This window comes from Oryza brachyantha, chromosome 5, assembly GCF_000231095.2.
Source record: "Oryza brachyantha chromosome 5, ObraRS2, whole genome shotgun sequence".
In the NCBI taxonomy this organism is placed as follows: Eukaryota; Viridiplantae; Streptophyta; class Magnoliopsida; order Poales; family Poaceae; genus Oryza; species Oryza brachyantha.
Genome location: NC_023167.2, coordinates 2,926,406 through 2,944,701, shown reverse-complemented (window position 1 = coordinate 2,944,701; position 18,296 = coordinate 2,926,406). Strand labels below are relative to the sequence as shown.

At 37.5% G+C, this 18,296-nt stretch overlaps 1 protein-coding gene and 1 non-coding gene across 2 annotated transcripts; one reads left to right on the top strand and one right to left on the bottom strand.

Moving 5' to 3' along the window:
- Positions 1 to 1,201: 1,201 nt before the first annotated feature.
- TRNAS-UGA lies at positions 1,202 to 1,283 on the bottom strand. The gene has a single exon. It is a non-coding gene; the product is annotated as a tRNA-Ser (tRNA).
- Positions 1,284 to 7,836: 6,553 nt separating this feature from the next.
- On the top strand, positions 7,837 to 9,295 carry LOC102701450. The gene has a single exon (XM_040524434.1). The coding sequence runs from the start codon at positions 8,216 to 8,218 to the stop codon at positions 8,924 to 8,926; it is 711 nt and encodes a 236-aa protein (XP_040380368.1). The 5' UTR covers positions 7,837 to 8,215; the 3' UTR covers positions 8,927 to 9,295.
- Positions 9,296 to 18,296: the final 9,001 nt, after the last annotated feature.

Here is an 18,296-nt window from a genome sequence, read left to right as displayed (position 1 = left end):
CCCCGCCTCCGAGGAATCCCAGTCGTCGCCGCCGAGGGATCGCCGGAGAGCTGCCATGGACGTCGATCGCCGGGAGGAACTGCGGTCGGAGAGGGGATTCGCTGGACGCCTCCCCTGCATGCGCTGTCACCTTCCTCGCGGCACACCACGCGAGGTGTCGCTCGAACTACCGTGGCAACGCCTGGGAGTTGGTGCGGGGCTCGCCGCTCGCCGGAGCGCCGCCGTCGTGGTCAGGAAAGAGAAAGAGAGGTGGAGGAGAGGAAGGGGATTGGGTCGAGAGCGATTTTGACCAATGTTGACCGATTCAACAGACTACCGGGACCCACCGATAAACCGGGATTTTGGTAGTTTCGTTCCGAGTGAAACCCATTGTGGATTTGTGGGTGTGTTTGCGCATGATTTCCGAACCACGAAAGTATTTTTTTTTTAAAAAAAAATCTTTTTATAGAAGTTCACCATCTATCATTCTAGAATAGATTTTTAACTTTATATTAGTTAATTTATTAGTCTATATTATTAAACAACTATAAAAAAATAGATGATCTTTTTCTCTTTAGTCTTTTATCACAAAAATAGCATACTCTACTTTGCTGCATGTTTTGCTTTAGAGAGAACACATATTCAAGCAGAACTCAATACCTTATTCAGGTGAGAATGCTGAATCTTCGATATGTAATAATAGGTTAAGTCATATACGTTTCAGATTATTCTGGGCCTAAAATGGGGCTCTTTCAGGGCTACCGTTGTTGGGCCGCACATGCCAAGTAGAAGAACAGTTTCGGCCCATGTTAATTCCTCATGGGCTCGTTTTGCTCGTACCATAGCTATAACTCTGGCCCATTAAGCACAGCTTGTAGGCCTAATTTTGGGCCTGCAAATCGTCTGTGCAGAACAATGCTCCTTTCTCTCTCTGTTTTTTTGGGCTCTACTCCCTTTTTTTTTCCACAAGGAGGAAAACATCTAGTACGAGTAGATAAATAATATTCTCTAAGTTTAAAAATATAATGTACATTTTTTTTATTAGGACGATTCTGTTTTGCAAAACGAGTAGGACAAGATTACGGTGAATAATTTTTTACTTATAAGGAATTATCAGAGTATTATGTCAATGAAATAATACACATTTCATTCCAGGGAGAAAGTGAAAAGGAAATATATTTCATTCCTGGGAGAAAGTAAAAAAAATATAATGCAAAAAAATCGTCGACAGCAGGGTTCGAACCTGCGCGGGCGAAGCCCAACAGATTTCAAGTCTGTCTCCTTAACCACTCGGACATATCGACTCTTATTGTCAAATTTTTTGTCAGAGACTTTTTGTAAATTAAATTATGATTTCCAGGAATTTTACGGCGAAAGGGAACCGGGAGTGGCGTTGAGAACCAAAGCGTCGCCACCGCTAGCTTTTATTTTATTTTTTCTTTGGCTTGTTGACCTTTTGTCTTGTTTTTTCATATTTTAGTTGAATACTCCGTCCTGTTTTTGTTTTTCTAACTGGCGCCGTGGCACGATTGATTTTTACCTAAGTTTGACATTTTTTCTTATTCAAAAAGTTTATATAATTATTGCTGTTTTGTTATGATTTGATTATTAAAGTATCTTTAAATATGATTTATAATTTTGTATATTTGAAAAAAAAATTAAATAAGACGAAAGGTCAAACATAAATCACAAAAATTAATAACGTTAATTAAAAGAAATAAGAGGAATAATGTAATTAGTTTTCTAGCATGCCTCTTTTGTCTCCTTAAACGTCTGCTAGGCAATGGGGCAGGGGTGGCTTGCTTTGTCTGCTTAAAAACACTGACTGGATTTCAGAAATTGATACATGGTCTGGCCAGGAGAGTTTTGCAAGGAAAAATGTTTCCTTTTTTAGTTGGGTCTTACATGAATGGCCTAGGAAAATAAATGGTTTTATACGATCTTTTTGTCAAAGTGTTGCACACCCATGGCCATGGGCCTCTGCACAAGCCAAATTTCGTCCAGAATTCTTGTTTTTTGTTAACGCAGGAACAAGGGGGCAATGAAAAGAATGTGCAAATCATCCATTAATTTGTATAATTAGTTTGGAGTCTTTGGACAGCTAACTGAACCTAGAAAAGTTCAGAACTTCAGAAGAACTTTTGCTCTCGTCAGTCCTAAAATTTAGTCATAACATGACAGAAAAAAAAATCTCATTTTCTGACAGAAAACTCATGAGACATAATCATCCTACTGACAAAATACCCCTCAAAACTAAAAACTAAAACAACCCTGGGTTTCCAAACAGTCAGCCTCTTCAAATCAATCAGTAAGGTTTAATTTGGCCTTAATTGAAAGCGATCAAAGATTCAGCAAACAAAGCTTCTGCCACTACTACTGTCTAACCAAATCAAATATTTTCTTTTTGTGCAGAATCATTATTGTCGTTGTGTTCCTGCATGCTGTCTAATTCAGCACTCCACGTCTCCATGCTTTTTTTCTCCCTCCTTTCTTTGTCAATTCACCTTTGTCGACTCATTGCTTCTTTCTCTTTTCGATCCTCTTTAATTCTTTTTTTCGCAAAAGTTGAGCCCAAAAGCAACGATACGATGATCATACATGCCTGCAGATCTAGAAACACTGACGACACATCACAGAATGAGTAGATTTTTACGGACAAATTAAGAACAAATGTTGCATTGATTATACTATTATATATACACACTAAAGGACATGCATGATGTATATATATTCAGAGGTTTTTTACTATTTTTGAAAAGTAGCTTGAGATATCAAAATTTTAGTACAAAATTCTGATACATTATACCGAGGTACTAATTTTTACATTGAAAATGTTAATAGAGCTCATGTATTCAGTATTCATGACGTATGAATACTATACGTTTGTTTGTTTTTTTTTTTTGAAAGAAAATATGTTGTTGTGTATATAGACATTAGTAGTTGTAGCAACTAAGATATGAGACGATAATTAACTTGCGGCCCTGCTAGGTTTTGAGGACACTTGAGGCCACAAATATAAGAGGTTGAAGAAACGTTCACGACTGAACTCAGGTAACTTGTCAGATTTGCAGCTGTATTTTGTTTCTTTCTCGTTTTCGTTTAATTTTGAGATGCTGGCAAGGATCAGCAAGCTTTAGCATTATTCAACGAAAGGTATTAGCCACCTAAAAACGAATCCTATAATTCAAACCTAGAGGACAAGAGAGGACTAGGTCATCTCTTTAATTAATTATCAACTGGCCATGGCCCAAATCCCAATTAATCAAGCCATCAACCAATTTAGGCCGCGTTCTGCCTGAGAGATACGAGGGTCAGTTATTCAACGTGAAAAACGTAGTAATATATCAGTGCATAATTAATTATTAATTATATAAAATTATAAAATAGATTAATATAATTTTTAAAACAATTTTTATATTGAAAATTTGCATAAAATTATACCGTTTAGTAATTCGGGAAGCGTGCGCGTGAAGAAACGAGAGGATCTGGGGTTAGGAAGAGGTGAGCTGAACGCGGCCTTAGTAGATGTTTAATTAATGTGTTAGCTTGTTTGGATTGGTGGATATTTCTTCAGAGTGAGAGATAAAAATGGGAAAAAAAAATCAAAATGCAACAGTAGATGCATGATAGAATCCTAACATGAAATATATTATCTGACCGGTCCTCTCAGAAGAATATAATTATAGAGCCTCGTCAGGAGATCCTTATGCCTTTCCTACTGTAATAATCACCATTGTATCCATCATTTTCTATATAATTATAGTCTCATCGCTAGCTCCTATTTAAAACCAGATTCTCTTACTTCGGACGATGAAAAACATACCAATGTGGGTAGTAATCGAGTCTTGTCCTACAGTAATTTGTGGTTGCCACAATACAATTAATTTACTATATGAACAATGTAAAATACTGTTCAGATACAATATTCTGTAACAAATATCTTGTTCATCCATTCTGGAATGGACAGTCACAAAACCTTTTAATTTCCAGACTCACAACCCTGCTCACCACTGCCTTTCGCCTATGTATTTAAGTTAAGAGGATCCAAATCCCTCCTATCTGTGCTACACTACTACTCTCATCATCACTTTTCTTTCAATTTTTACTACTGTTTTTCAATACACAACCTTAGCCCAAACAAAACCAAATTTTTAATCTGCCGGACTCCGTGAAAACTAAGTTCATTTTATTAAAATAGAGACGAATCTAAATTACCTATGGGGCCAATCCCTACGATAGGTACAACCTAATTCAATTTTGCCCATGCATGGGAACAGCAACTCACTCATACATGTATATGCAATGTAGCCTATTGTCTGGTGGTTGCAATGACTTATACCACCCAAGGTCTAGGTTCAAATCTTTATAGGAGCGTAAATTTTAGATTGAATTATTTGAACGTGGACTAAGTTCTCAAATTTAATAAAATGGTCTTATATATCCAGTTGAATATATAGGCCGAGTAAAAATACTCTTATCTAAAAAATAAAAAAATATATTGCAAATGCATGCTGCTGCTACATTGATTTGCAGGTAATGTGCATGATGTGTGTGCCCCATTGCGTGGGACACGGATCCATGCATCCGCGTGCTTCGTGGACAGGTAGCACGGCCTACATATATACATCATTGGTACACGTCTATTTTTCGCTGTCAAAATAATTGTTTCTCTGGCTAGATGACCACCAATGTACTGTGAAGAATTTATTTTTTTTTCTGGAACAATTAATGAACAGTTATATGTATTATGTATATGCCTAGCTATGCCCACTCACTATTCTCAGGGAGGAAGTCAGCCGCAAATATCATCAAGATCAGCTCCGTTGTATAACTGATAAACCATGATCAAAACAATATTTTGTTGGAGGACTTTGGGATGTTGCTAGGATCAGGGCTAGCCCCCCCCCCCCCAACACACACACACAACACACCCCTCCAAATTATTATCTAGAAAGGAAAGCACGAAGAAATTGGCGCGTACTTCAGATAATCATATTTTAAAAGGGTAAATTATAAGGCTAGCATTATAATTTTGCTAAATTGGAGATATGACATCCTGATCCACGTGTCATTGATTCATACGGGCCTCATATGTCCGTGAAATACCAATGACATATCTCCAACTTTATAAATTATAATGACACGTTTGCAAATTCCCCTTTGAATTATATTGCCAAAGTTTCACTGAATGTAAATCGGGGTTTTCGAGCTGTTTCCACTAATAATTGTTTTCCACATCAACATTATTGTTTTGCAGGGATTACGTTTGAAGCTGGTAATAATGCCAGCAGATTAATCATGAAACTCTTATAATTTTTCAATTAAAGTTGGAGATATTTGCCAAGCTGGAAAATGCATGCGTGACGACGATACATATAGTCATTTAATTTCAGGGGGAAAAAAGCGAGATATTAATTCATGCATATCAGACAAAGGCTAAGCATGCATGGATGATGATATTAATGTACTTTTTGTGTCGTTGTAATATTGCATTATTAATTTGCATCAGTACAACAGGAAGCGAGTATAACCTGCAACAAGATAAGGCAAATGTTTGGAGTTAGCAGCAAGCTACAGCAGAGAGAGATTATTGTCCCTTTTAGCAATCTTGATCCATGCTTGCTTTGTCTTGTTGCCATTTGTACTTGTCCAGCTCGATCAGCGTAGGCCGGTTAATTATATAATCCTTCTGTCTCTAAATATTTAACGTTATTGGCTTTTGACATACGTTTGACTGTTCGTTTTATTTAATTTTTTTATAAAATATGTGAAACTATATATGTATAAAAGTATAATTAATAATAAATAAAATAATATAAAAATAATTAATAATTATGTAATTTTTTTGAATAAGATGATTAGTCAAACTTGTATAAAAAAGTCAACAGCGTCAAACATCTAGAGACGGAGGAGTATATATAGGCTTCTCTCACATTCCCATTTTACATATTTACACACTTAAAATTTCTACTGAAGTCCACCCATAAAGATTTAACCTTTTCTTTAATGCCGAAAAAAGATTTATTCCTTACTAGGGGGTGTAGCTAGGTGTTATACTAAATTAGTTAAGAAGAATCAGGGCGTCCCTTGGAGCAAAGGAATTTTGGAGGAGTTTCGAAGGATTAGATTCCTATAGAAAAATAATTCTATGGTTCTTTAGAAAATGGATTTTTTTTTCTTCCAAATTCCTTAGGAATGTTCCAAAATGTAGAATTTTGGTGGATTTTTAACATGAGGTCCAACCTCTTAAAAAAATCCCTAATCAACTATAAATTTAAATTTAATATTTTAAATTTTAGCTCTATAAGCGAAAAAAACGAGAAGCAATAATGTCACACTAGCTAGATATTAAGGAGAGCACAGTCGTTTTCTAGGGTGGCAACAACATTAAATATATAATCACCATATATATGATCGATCATTAGAAATCCATATATACGTGAGGATCAGGGTGCTTGAGCATGGCCATTATATAAAATATAGACATCAAACACCACTAATTATTTCAAGTCTCTCTCAATGTCGAATCCGAACAGGTACAGTTGATTATTTATTAATAAAGTTGCGGTCAACAATATCAATGCATATGCCAAAATTAAGAGATAAGTTTCGACTCGCAACATGAAAAATGATACTATGTTCATTGAGTTTATCGTCAAGCCATGTCACCATTTATATTATAGGTTGGTGCATTTTACTGATAGTATTATAATACCAATAGAACTAATCTTAGTCGTTAATTAAAAAAGAGTTTTTTACTTTGTTAATTAAGTATTTTGTAAATTCTTTTTAGCAATAAAGATCACAATAAAAAGGACAATATTACCCCCTTAAATTTCTACTGCATCTAATATAGTTGATAGTACAATTAATCATATTCGTCCGATAAAAATAGATCAATAGTATCGATTAAATTCTACTAGAATGTGCCGGAGACGGACCCTTATATTATATACACCGTTGCAATTTTTTTACGACTTCATGCGCTCATAAACAAAATCACACATAATTATATCACTTGCTTAATAAATAATAAATACTAACACATTTCAACTGCTGCTGATGAAGTAAACAATTAGCAAGCATGATTAGTAAATTAAACGGCGTGCATTGCACAATACAATTACGTGCGACGACATTATTGCTGAATTGACAAAGAAATGAAAACAGGGAGACCCAACCTTTTCTTTTCCGAATTACTACAATCTCAAATCCATGCTTACGTACAGCAGCAAGCCGCAATCCATAACTGTCTCCCTCTCTCATTAACCTTTAATTATACATGCTCAAATCACCCTTGTCAGATGCTGGTTGGTCCATTGCAAAAGTCAGCTCATCTCATGCATTTCACTTTAATTTTCTCCCTCTCTATCCCACTATCCCAGATTGAGTTAAGGGGTGTTTAGCTGGAAAAATGAAAATTTCTTAGCGTCACATCAGACATTTAATCGAATGTTGAATGAGATTTTTGGATATAAATAAAAAAACGAATGTCACAGTTCGGCTACAGGAAACCATAAGACGAACCTTTTGAGCCTAATTAAGTTGTCATTAGCATATGTTGGTTACTGTAGCACTTATGACTAATCATGGACTAATTAGGCTTAAAAGATTCGTCCCACAATTTCTCTCATAACCGTACAATTAGTTTTTCGTTTTATCTATGTTTAATGCTCTATTTATGTGTCCAAAGATTTAAAGAGATATTCGTGGGTGAAAATTTTTGGAACTAAACAGTGCCTAAATTAGAGAGAGATCAGCATGAAAGGAGAAGCTGCCATGTCCTTCTTCTGCTCTGCTTGTAATTGCAAATAGTGGCTTGCTGCTGCTGATGCTGCTGCATTTGCATGTTTCAGAATTCAGACAGAAGAAAAAAAAACTGCAAATAGTTGTAGCAAGCTAGCAGCTGCTGCAATATTTGTTTCAGAGGTAGAAAAAAATTATTACAAATAGCAGATTAGAGATGATTAAGTAGATGCTTGGCACGCATATATTCACAGTTGCTGTAGTTGTTGCTGCCACTGCCTATGGCAGCATAGCTTCTTCTTCCTCTCATTCTTTTAAGTTCCAGCTTCTTCTTCACTTCCTCTCTCTCTCTCTCTCTCTCTCTCTCCAGTCTCTACTGCTGTAGCCAAGAACATCTATCGAGCTGTGTGTTTTTCTCTCTAAGCTAGCTAGAGCTAGCCAAGAAGAGAGCTGAGTGAAGTGAAGCTTAGGTAGTGTGAGTGTGTTGGATATGGCGAGCGGGAACGGCAAGGAGGAGGTGTACGGGAAGGAGGGGAGCAAGCTGTACTCGAGGATGATGTCCAAGGAGGCGGCGGCGGCGCCGCTCGCCGTGCCGTCGTTCAGGGTGTACTACGGCGTGGCGTCAGCGGGGTCGGTGCCGTTCCTGTGGGAGTCGCAGCCGGGGACGCCCAAGAGCTCGCCGTGCACGGCCGTGCTCCCGCCGCTCACGCCGCCGCCGTCGTACTACGCGTCCGGTGGCGGTGGCGGTGGCGGCGGCGGCGGCAGGGGCGCCGATAAGAAGGCCGGCGCCATCTCCAGGAGGCGCGGCTGGTACGGCGGCGGCGGCGTCCTCGGCGCCATCCTCCCCAGGATCACGCTGCTGGTCCGGCGGCCGTGGCGGCGCCGGACGTCGCCGTGCTCCTCCTCCTCCTCCTCGTCGTGGTCCTACTCCTCGCCGTCGTCCGTGTCGATGATGTCGCCGGTGTTCACCGTGCACCAGGCGTCCCCGGCCGTGGCGCGCTCCCACCACAGGCGCGCGTTCTCCGCCGGCGCATACGACGTCGACGACACGGCCGCCGCGGCGAGGTGCTTCGGGATGCAGCACGAGTGCGAGAAGGGCCTCGTCAAGGGCTGCGGCGTGGCGTCGGCCGTCAGGAACGCGCTGTCGACGGTAGTCGGCCACAAGTCCGGCGGCCGTCGCGCCGCCGCGCCGGCGTATTAACCATCCCAAAAGCCGGCGTATACACATGCATGCTAGTATGTACTGCTATCTAATTTGCGTTTTTCCCGGGGTGTTCTTTGCATTTTGTACGCCCTAGTACATGTACGTACTCACCCTACGTGATAAAATATATGGAGGAGAAGTAAATTCAGTGTAAGATTTTTATCTATGTACGTATTCGTGTAGCCGTATACGTATATATACGGTCATGCATGCATGTCCTCAAAAATCAAAATACGTGTGAAACTTGATGAGTACATCACCAATTCACCATGGATTTGGTGACAATGAGCAGAGTAGATTTGAAAGGTTTATGATTCTTGATCTGGATTATTTTCTCGTTATCATTCTCTAGTTCATGGAAATTTTATTGTTTATGCACAAAAAATAGATATTTATTTCGACTTCGAGTCGTCGATAGTTAAATGATATGTTACTAGTAAAAAAACTGATTTTTGTGAACGTCTTAGTAATAGTTTACATGTGGTCTTCTGAATGAATGAATTTTCACAATTTGTAGTCAACTGGACATGCATAGTTTACATGAGTACAGGACCCAATGAAGCCATTAACGAATCTTGACAGAAAAATTAAGCACAAATCTAGGGGTTGATCCCCTGTCTTAAGAGGCTCATGGTTCATACAAGTCATATCTCTGTCATAAATCTGCACTTATTTTGTTATCTGCAAGTTGCAAGCAGAGGAGTGCAACATGGTAACATGGAGCTCTGAACTTGGATGGATTATTTAAATGCAGTGGCACATAGCTAATTTAAGATTCTTCAGAGGCTCTGGTTTTGCGTCCTGTTGGACATTGTTCTTCGACTTCCAGCTTGTGATGTTAATCAGTGTCTTAATTTTTTTTTGTTTAGTTGCTGCTTTTTCTGATGGTCATGAGAAAGGGAAAGCTTGTTTACCCAGTCCAATGTTCCTGGATGATGCTACCAAGAAGAGGACAGTAGTGGTTAAGCTGTGATGATTTCTTTTCTGCACTTCAAAATCTGTAAAGACAAAACTAACTAGCTCATATCTTAAAGGTTGATTTGGACTAGAGATTTTAACTGACACTTCTCTTTTATATATTTAGATAAACATTAATACTTGATGCTTAATAGATTGCTGCATTAAGTATCAATTGAGGAAGTTATAGTTCTGTATCTGGATTGAGTTTATCCTTGAATGCATGCTAATGCAGTCACTTTCTCATGTCACCCACTCTGAACTTTTTGTAACTCCTAAATCTTCACCCAGAGCATTGACCTATACACAAGTGAGTTGAGTTCTTAATTGCACCCATTCATGCAGGCAACTGCAATCTGATTGAGTTAGCAGAGGACATGGGATCACAATTATAACAACATGTACTGAATAATTAATATATCTGAACATGAATTCAGTGCTCTGTTCATCTTCTTCAGAAGAATTGAAATGGTGGTGATGTGTATAGGAGTACTCCATAAAGGCATCATCAACCATATCAAGGGCTCCACGGATGCCATGTTGCCATGCATTTGCCCACTGGCCATTTACATGTTGCTGCAGGTTGCTTTGCCCCATTTGAGGGGCATAGAGTAGTTGGGGACACAGCAGGGAAGAACACTCAAGTTAATGCTCCTGGAGGACCAGCTCATCATGTGATGCAAAAACAACATGTGCTATGGACCCATGTTTCACTCGATTTTTGCAGCAGTGATGAACTAGCTGGATGCTTTAACCAGTTGCCAAGGCAAGCATAGCTAGAAAAGAAAAAAAAACTAAAGATCAATTGCACAAGAAATGATTTAATTTGAAACCTTTGCTGATGTGTGATGATGGACTTTTTATCAGTAACACATCAGTTTCTGCAAACAGTTTTTGAGTAGAGATACTAAGGTGAAATTTCAAGTGATATGTTTATTTCATTTGCAGATGGTGATCAATATCATTGTGCAGTTTCGTCTTTCATGCTTACAATACAAGATACAGAGAATATCAATTATTCTGATACAAAGTTTGATTAAGAGTTTCAATGACAGTTCACCAATGAGCTAAATAAGAAGGAAAATTGTATTACAGGTGTCTTTCAGTTAATCATGCAACAATTGGGTTTATGATTCAGTGCACCCAACGAGGTTACTATTACAGTGACGATCTAGTAACAGTAAAGAGGAACAATGAGAGGTACGAGTACAGGAAATGTGATGTGTGTATTCATATTTCCATGGCGTTGACGCCATCATGATGAGTTCACAAGCCTCTGAATCTGTCAAATGAATTAGGTACGTTGCATGTGTAATCCTCAGCATAAATTACTCCGTTTCCAAACCTAATCCATTCTGAAGAGCCATTACTGATTTATAACGGAGACATTTATGCAGCAACTTGACAACTTTACTTTTGCTTTATTTTTTCACTTTTCCATTTCAAAGAGTAGATGTTCCAAATATAACTGCAACCATGTTCCGAGATATTTTTTATAGTAGAATTTAAATCTAGTCTCTACATCAGAGGTGTATCTTAACGCTCAAGTGGAAGAAAACAATATGATGTTGTAACAAAGACAGTGTCACCTTTGGTCTTTTTGTAATTTTGTAACAGGAAAAATTATAATGATTAAGCATAAGCAATAGTAGGAAGATTGCGCAAAACGACATTGGTCAGTAACTGATGTGCTTATGCTAACTAGAGCGTAATGCCAAATCAGCAAAAGAATCTGATAGACACCTTGTAGCTGCAAGGTTGTTAATCCATGGAGATGTTGTTTTCAGGCTTGCATGGAATGCAGTTTTATAAGTACAATGATGAAAAAGATCATTCAGCTGAACACTCTTCCTGTGGAAAGATGCCAATTTTTTCAGTTAATGGTTCTGCATTATATCTGCATTTTCTGAAGATTCATGCACATTTATGCTTACAACCTCTGCCAAAGCAATCTTGGATTTCTATCTGCAGTTAATGAAAACGAACACAAGTCAGGCCATGCTTCTATCTGATGTTGATGCCCAAAAATTTGAGCAATTTGTCTCCAGCTAGTTGTGGTAAGATCAAAGTCAAGCAAGTACCATCTCAATGATGCATTACTCATGGTACAACATTTAATGAATGGATCAAGTAAAACTTCTGACCGCCACTTCTATGAGGAACACACATAATTGAAGCAATTCTTCCGAATGATGTGATGATCAGGAGGACAAGACATGGCATTGGCCCTACTTGTGGTGAGATTAAGTCAAGCAAGCATTAATTGAAAATGATGCAATATTGGCCATACTTGTTGAATGAATAATATGTTCTGAGGAGAAATAAAAATAAGATAGAATCTTCTTGTGTTTCTTTGTGAGTCGTCCGATGTTTGTGGTGCTACTTACCTACTTGATTTCGAGATCAGATACGAAAGCATGTCTTATTTGCAGAAACAAGAAAAAAAATCAGTTACAACTTACAAATCAATAATGTGCAGTTTCTAACTGGCAACACAGTCATCAACTCTGCATTGACCTACTGCTATGAATCAATTGGATCATTGGAAAGTGAAAAAAAAAAGGAGATTGTAGTTAAACGGTACCTATAATATCCTCTCCCTGATGTTACACTGGCAACAGCAAATTCCTTTTGCAAAGCAGTGACCATCCTTTTGTGGAGGACATGAGAAGGAAATGTGAAAATGTGACACCTAAACTGAAGGCCTGGTTCACCTAAATTACTCCCATTTTGATGCCAAATCATGCCAATGGAAATAAACAGAGGTGGAATCTGAGAAAAATGATGTGATTCAGAGGAGTTTGAAGCTAGACTCTTTCTTTTTTGTTTGCTGTCAAGGCCAGGAAGTGAAAAGCAATGCAAGTGGCTTCTGCAAAAAGAAGGTTCTTTTACCTACAACCTTCCATTAGTAGGTAGGTGAAACCTCATTTTGACAATAAATCAAGTCAATTCAGTGAACATTCTGCTCAAATTCTCAACTGTGTTTCAGCTGATAGTACATTCAATTATGAACTCACATCTTAATTCTTCAATGAAATGCAAGTACACCTAAACTCCTAAACTAACCACCTAAACTCCTAAAGCAACCAATGCTTATTAATTAAACCCTGCAACACAACAACTAGAACTCACACCTATTAACTGCATCAGTCCCAACACATTTCAGACCCAATGCAAGGTGTACTGCATGCATGCTAGTACTATCTTCCATGCTGCCACCTCTGGACTGGAGCAAACCTAACAACATCTAGAATACACCATCAGGGCTTCTGCCATTGGAAAATCTGGATAGATGCACAAGTAGAGGGGAGCAGGAACCAAAGAAGCATGTGAGAAGCATTGTGATTAAATTGACCCAAAAAGACCTATGGTGAGAAAGAGAAAGAGAGAACACTGCAATGCATGGATGGATGGATGCATATGATCCTCACCAACCTTCTTGACTATGAGCAGGTTGAGGGACACATGCCATGATGGCATGCATCTTCTTGCTACACCAAATGCTGACATTTCTCATCTCTGCTTGATGCTGGATCATGGACCCCTGCTGAACAGTGTCCCAAAACCATGTGTCGGGGTGTATGGTGTCGGTGACGGCCAACTAAAATCCAAAATAACCAAAATAAGATTTAGGCAGTGTTTGGAAGTGAAGTTTGGACTTACTAATCCCGAATTATACGTGCAGTACTTTCTAAATTGCTAAACGATATATTTCGTAAGAAACTTTATATGAAAGTTTATTATGAAAATCAAGTTTACGCAAATTACTCGTATACTAATGACCTACCTCGTTTCGTATGCGGCTATTAAGTTTCAGGTTCAGCTAAAGCAAACACGTCCTTAACTGTTTTCCGTGAAATTCCAGAATCGCTTAATTATATTGCTTTTAAAAGACATGGATGGTTTATATAAATTTGTGCAAAATTGAGAGTTAAATCACACCAACAAGGAACCTTCACCAAGATCTTAAACAAAGCTGTATGTGTGTGTGGGGGGATGGGCATGGTCACCTAACATGTTCTTCGAGATATCACAACTACGAATCAGTAGTAGGAATCAGTTGATTGATCGGTAGTAGCAGCACCAGTGGATGCAGAGACTGACAAAGGGGAGATCGTCCATGTCCATATAGCTGCTGAATGATTAGCTAGCTGCACTGACACTAATTGACATTTGCATGGCTGATCTGATCTGAAGACTAATACTAGTCTGGAGAGATCCGGATCAATGGCTGCCACTTGTTCTTGAACGCGCATTAGTAGTGTACCTACTACTGCTGCTGCTGCTGCTCGTGCACTTGTTCTTCTACGCGGTTGTATTCGATTGATCCGTTGCCTCTGAACTGTAAATTATTCAGTAGGCACACAGTGGTTTTGCTCAATGTGTTCCTACATCTTGGCTACCTACCCTTTTTGGGGCAAGAAATTTGCAATCTATATATAAATAAATGAGCATTTTCCCATCCTCGAAGAGATACCATGAGGTACCACTATTTTCTATGTAAAGTTTGATATCTTCTAGTATCTAAGGTATCAAGGGGCGCCAAATTTTATATAGAAAAAAGTGGTACCTCCTGGTACATTATCAAGGATGGTAAAATTACTCTAAATAAATAGTAAAAATTCTCAACAAAAAAGGAAAAATAGCAGGGAGGCCCCGTGGCGAAACTTTATGAATTAATTAATTAAAAAAGGAAAACATCGGCATTACAAGAATATAACCCATTTTTTCACTAAATCTTTATATCTCTCATTTAGTCTAGAAAGAGATAGAGGAGATCTTACACAACAACTACTAATTACACCCTCTTAGGAACCGGAAATCATGTATATAAGTATAAAATGTAAGTGGTTCACATTTTATATAAGTATAAAATGTGAACCAGAAATCATGTATATAAGTCAGCAGTATCTACTAACTTAGCTTCTAGGTTCAAACTCCTCTCAGAATCAAATTTTTAGAGTTGATTTTAAAAAGATCAGTTTGATAGCCCTTTGGTTAAAACATGTGTTAAGAGATGAACTATGGTAGGTGGGCTCTCGTATACTAACCATAGGAGTTGGGTCGGTGTTTCTAAGGGGACATGGTTCGTCGTGGCCTTGCTTTAGTTGGCTTTGGCTAAACTTATCTTTTTGCTTCTGTTTATATTTATAAGAGCAAGTTCAATAGTATAACCAACTATTGGCTTCAATTCATCTATAATAAATCTAATAGCCAATTCATACAATAGTTACCTATAAAATATTAATATATTATCTCACATGTCATAGACACATTTTGTCTTGAAGCCCATACTGTAGCTGGCTACACATTAGTAGCCAACTTCTCTTCTCTTCCCTCTTATCTCTTTAAAATATGCTTATAGCTGGTTTATATTCTGCTATTGTACCTGCTCTAAGTTAAAATTTAAAATTTTAACTTCAAATTTAAAATTGATTTTAAGGGTTTTACGTAATTTATTTTTTAGCCTTGCCTTCTAAATTGTTAAGAGCACGTATATAAAGTGCAAATACGATCATTTGGCTACTATCACCCTTTAAGGTTTTTCTTAGTGCAAATCCGTGAGGGCAGTCTTTTCTATGTTGATTGAGTTTTTTTATATCAGTAGAAAATCTTGCGTTCTTAACAGGATAATTAGTGGAACATTGGCTAAGCAACTTTTTTTTTCATTTTTGGGTAGGCAGGAGTAATTACTTAGTCCGAATATGTGTAATATAAATGTCTCAATGCAGATCTTACTATAACTGTATTGAAATTTCACTGTGTAGCTAATTGTTCTTATATATTTTCAAGGTTCAAATATGAAAATTTGTTGTTGCCATACAAAACTGCGTCAACGTAATCCTAGAGGTCATTCGTAGGATTAACAAAAAAGATTACATATATTTTAAGGGGGAGAAGTTAGTTAAGAAAAAGGAAATATATTGATCTTGGTGGGCCGCATAAAGCCATATGGACTAAGGCCCATACATTTCTCATATACTTCTCCCTCTCTTTTGTGGGCCAATCTATACGCTGAGCCAGTCACCATTAGTAAAAATGTAAAATTTATCGTCATTTTTGCTCCATCCGTTCCAAAAATGTAAGTATTTTGAAAGTTGAACACAGGTACTAGAATAATATATAGAAACGATGGGGAGAATGGTTACGATTGGTTAAAAAGAAAACGTAGGTGAAAAAATTAAATGGAGAATGTCAGTGGTGATTGAGAAATAGGTAAGTGGAGAAATAGTTATATTTTACAATAAAGGTGGAGTGCTAGAAATAGTTTTTTTTTGATAGAGGGAGTATATTTTACTATATGTCAAAGTGTATATAAACACATGTATGAACATGATAGAGGAGCGTGGACCAGGTTCATGTTACCGCGGTTACCGTCGCGGTAACCGCGGTAACGAGCCCTTCGCGGAGGCACGGCTTTGGTAAGCAGCGATAACCGAATTTAAATTTAAGGAGAATTTAAAAATTTTAAAGAAATTTAATGAAAAAAATATATGTTGATATATAGTGTAGTTTTGTCAAATAAATTCATAAAAAATGTATTTCCGGCATAATTAAAAATCATAAACGAGAATTTCGGGAAACAAAATTAAAAAATAGCCTATTGCAAATAATATTTCATAGGAAGATGGCTAAGAATATTTTGTGTTGAGTCATTATTAATTTACACTAGACACTAAGGTACATAATGTTGATATACAAATATACGACGATAGATATATGGAAAATATGTTTGGAGAAAAATTATACGTGCATGTTAGTATATACATAATAGTTTTAGTCGTAATAATGGGTAGTAGGTATAATTGTGACGCAGCAATTAAAATAAAGTTGTTGTTACTTGTTATTGGTGTGAATTATTTGGTGAAGGGTGATATGACGGTGTATGTTTGTATGTTGAGATATCAAGAATTTAGAAAAGGTCATGTGAAAATTTTCTTGTTTTCTCTATAACATGTTATATTTTTCCTATGTCATAAATATAGTCACAAAATATTTTCCTATTTTTCATGTATTTTTTTAGATTTTTAAAGTTTTTTTGCATTTGACATCACACTCGCGGTCTCCTCGCGGTAACTGCGGTTTCCTCACGGTAACCGCGGTTTCGGCTACAAAAACTGTGCGGGAAACCACGGTAACCGCTATTCTCATGCGTTGTTCCAGCAAGTAGTTACTCACGGTAAACCACACGGTAAGCCGCGAAAACCGCGCGGATTTAAATTCAAATTTTTTGGATTCAAATTTATTACGGTTTTTGTGGTTACCCTGTAGGATACACAGGAGCGTGGAGTCACGGTTTTGGCTATTTGCACGGTAAATGGAACCCTGGCGTGACTGAACTAGCTATCCTTTTTTTTAAGGACTGAACTAGCTAGCCACCTGTTGGCAGTTGACAGCAAAGAGTCTCTAATTGCAAATTGAATCCAATTTCTCCTTTTTATTAATATTACATGAAAAAAATTCACAAGCGTACATCCTTGAATTAAAGCTCGTTTTAGGTTCAAATGCAATCGAGGTAAATTAAATCCTGGTTAATTTCAGGATGGACAAATACTAAATAGGATTCTCTATAGTACCACGTACTACTCGAATAGTACTGTGAAGAAGATCTGAACTCACCAAACACACATGTGAACCTCAAAACGCGTTTTGGTTATCCTTATTCTAAGCCATAATGGCTTATAAGTAAGAAAAACATAATTTATAAATAAACCTTTTTTATGTGTATCTTCGATGATTTAAAAGCAAGTAAAAAACAAAATTCTAAATCAACTATAAAATTTAATTTGTTTATGTTTATAAACTAAAAGGTAAAAGATAAACAACAGAGCCAAACCAAAGCAACTAGCTTGCTTTGCTGAATAATGCTCCGGTATCACATTTGACTTGTCGTCTTATTTAATTTACGATTAACATTTGTATTATTATTAGATGATAAAACATGAATAGGTTTTTATATGTGACTAATATTTTCTATTTTTTAAATAATTTTTTTTCAAATAAGACGAATGGACTAGAAAAAAAATCAACAATAAAGTTTTTTTAATGGAGGAAGTAATATATATTACCGTCTTCAGAGAGTAATCAAGTGCAGAGCACGAGAAGCGAGGCACGATTGGTGTCATGTTTAAGACCAAACGGCACGTAATTGATCGATTATTATACAAGTGATGGTGCAGGGTAAGTACTTAGGGTGGACAAATGTGTGGTCAAAGAACAGCGCAACGACGTTGTACGCACGATCTGCGGGTCAAAACAACAATTCGCGTGCAATTCAAACGAATTCCCTTGCAAGCCACGCACTCTCTCTACTGCCACTCTCACTACTCCATCAGTACTCTGCTACTGTTTACTAGTGTATATATATTAGTTAAATACCCGTACTTTGCTACGGATTATATGATGTGTT